The 2,500-nt window shown below is 60.9% G+C and overlaps 1 protein-coding gene and 1 long non-coding RNA gene across 9 annotated transcripts in view; both read right to left on the bottom strand.

Annotated features, from left to right (window-relative positions):
* LOC127916321 (uncharacterized) overlaps positions 1 to 646 on the bottom strand; it is a 797-nt gene extending 151 nt beyond the window's left edge. Inside the window, exons 1-3 of one of the 8 annotated variants that reach the window (XR_008094363.1) lie at positions 596 to 646; positions 176 to 270; positions 67 to 121 (exon numbers count right to left, since the gene is read on the bottom strand). This is a non-coding gene — a long non-coding RNA (uncharacterized LOC127916321). The other 7 variants (XR_008094362.1, XR_008094360.1, XR_008094359.1 and 4 more) reach the window with 7 other exon arrangements.
* LOC127915540 (short transient receptor potential channel 5-like) overlaps positions 1 to 2,500 on the bottom strand; it is a 138,578-nt gene that overhangs the window by 90,986 nt on the left and 45,092 nt on the right. Inside the window, exons 2-3 of the mRNA XM_052495715.1 lie at positions 1,843 to 1,987; positions 665 to 915 (exon numbers count right to left, since the gene is read on the bottom strand). Coding sequence (XP_052351675.1) covers positions 665 to 915; positions 1,843 to 1,978 — 387 coding nt within the window. The 5' untranslated portion in view covers positions 1,979 to 1,987. The remainder of the gene's footprint in view (positions 1 to 664; positions 916 to 1,842; positions 1,988 to 2,500) is intronic.

Consider the following 2,500-nt stretch of genomic DNA (forward strand, 5'->3'; position numbering starts at 1 on the left):
CCACAGTCCCTACCTGTTTCTCTCCACCAGGTCTCCTATGAGACAGCAGCACCTCCACAGTCCCTACCTGTTTCTCTCCACCAGGTCTCCTATGAGACAGCAGCACCTCCACAGTCCCTCCCTGTTTCTCTCCACCAGGTCTCCTATGAGACAGCAGCACCTCCACAGTCCCTACCTGTTTCTCTCCACCAGGTCTCCTATTGAGACAGCAGCACCTCCACAGTCCCTCCCTGTTTCTCTCCACCAGGTCTCCTATTGAGACAGCAGCACCTCCACAGTCCCTACCTGTTTCTCTCCACCAGGTCTCCTATGAGACAGCAGCACCTCCACAGTCCCTCCCTGTTTCTCTCCACCAGGTCTCCTATGAGACAGCAGCACCTCCACAGTCCCTCCCTGTTTCTCTCCACCAGGTCTCCTATGAGACAGCAGCACCTCCACAGTCCCTACCTGTTTCTCTCCACCAGGTCTCCTATTGAGACAGCAGCACCTCCACAGTCCCTACCTGTTTCTCTCCACCAGGTCTCCTATGAGACAGCAGCACCTCCACAGTCCCTCCCTGTTTCTCTCCACCAGGTCTCCTATGAGACAGCAGCACCTCCACAGTCCCTCCCTGTTTCTCTCCACCAGGTCTCCTATGAGACAGCAGCACCTCAACAGTCCCTACCTGTTTCTCTCCACCAGGTCTCCTATGAGACAGCAGCAACTCCACGGCCCCCACCACCTCTTTCCGTATGGCGTAGAGAAGGGCGTCTCCCGTGGCAACCCCGTGGTCCAGAAGCAGCTCCATCACCTCCAGGTTCTCGTTTTCGATAGCGATGAGCAGCGCGCTCCGCCCCAGAGGGTCCAGACAGTTCACATCTATATTGTAGTATACCTCCGCCTCACGCAGAGCATGTTTCACACCTGCATAGTCCCCTGGGGACAGAGGGGTAGTGGACAGGGGGGTAGGGTTAGGGGACAGAGGGGTAGTGGACAGGGGGTAGGGTTAGGGGACGAGGGGTAGGGGTAGGGGACAGAGGGGTAGTGGACAGGGGGTAGGGTTAGGGACAGAGGGGTAGGGTTAGGGGACAGAGGGGTAGTGGACAGGGGGTAGGGTTAGGGGACGAGGGGTAGGGGTAGGGGACAGAGGGGACAGAGGGGTAGGGGACAGAGGGTAGGGGACAGAGGGGTAGTGGGCCCGGGGGTAGGGTTAGGGGACAGAAAGGTAGGGTTAGGGGACAGAGGGGTAGTGGACAGGGGGTAGGGTTAGGGGACGAGGGGTAGGGGTAGGGGACAGAGGGGACAGAGGGGTAGGGGACAGAGGGGTAGGGGGCAGAGGGGTAGGGGACAGAGGGGTAGGGTTAGGGGACAGAGGGTTAGGGGACGGAGGGGTAGGGTTAGGGGGACAGAGGGGTAGGGTTAGGGGACAGAGGGGTAGTGGACAGGGGGTAGGGTTAGGGGACGAGGGGTAGGGGTAGGGGACAGAGGGGACAGAGGGGTAGGGGACAGAGGGGTAGGGAACAGAGGGGTAGGGGACAGAGGGGTAGGGGACAGAGGGGTAGGGTTAGGGGACAGAGGGTTGTGGGACGGAGGGGTAGGGTTAGGGGACAGAGGGGTAGGGTTAGGGGACAGAGGGGTAGGGTTAGGGGACAGAGGGGTAGGGTTAGGGGACAGAGGGGTAGGGGACAGAGGGGTAGGGGACAGAAGGGTAGGGTTAGGGGACGAAGGAGTAGGGGACAGATAATATTGAGATCTTATTGAAGATTATAAATCAGACTGTATAGAAGTACAAATAACTTACATTTCCACGTATTGACATATTACTAATATATATTATATACCACCAGATGGTATGTCTATTACCTTTCTCCACAGCCGTGAGGTAGGCCCTCTCCTCAGCAGAGAGCTCCAACTCAGCCCGAACAATCTGCAGAGGGATTCTGTCTCGGTACGGAGAGTAGCTCACTTTCTTATAATACAACTGAGCCATTGGATTCATCTTGTCTGGCTGCTGGAGGGGAGGGGGGAGGGGAGGGAGGGAGGGGAGGGGAGGGGGAGGGGAGGAGGGGAGGGAGGGGAGGGGAGGGGAGGGGAGGGAGGGAGGGGGAGGGGGGGAGGGGAGGGGGGGAGGGAGGGGGGAGGGGAGGGATGGGATGGGGGAGGGGAGATGAGGGGAGGGGAGAGAGGGGAGATGAGGGGAGGGGAGGGAGGGGAGGGGAGGGGAGGGGAGGGAGGGGAGGGGAGGGGAGGGGAGGGAGGGGAGGGGAGAGAGGGAGGGGAGGGAGGGGGAGGGGAGGGGAGAGAGGGAGGGTGGGGAGAGAGGGGAGGGGAGGGTGGGGAGAGAGGGGAGAGATGGGGAGGGGAGAGGGGGGAGAGAAGGAGGGTGGGGAGAGAGGGGAGGGTGGGGAGAGAGGGGAGGGTGGGGGAGAGGGAGAGAGGGGGATGGGAGGGGAGGGGAGAGAGGGGGAGGGTGGGGAGGGGAGAGAGGGGATGGGAGGGGAGGGGAGAGAGGGGAGGGGGG

Source organism: Oncorhynchus keta, chromosome 35 (assembly GCF_023373465.1).
Source record: "Oncorhynchus keta strain PuntledgeMale-10-30-2019 chromosome 35, Oket_V2, whole genome shotgun sequence".
NCBI classification, from domain to species: domain Eukaryota; kingdom Metazoa; phylum Chordata; class Actinopteri; order Salmoniformes; family Salmonidae; genus Oncorhynchus; species Oncorhynchus keta.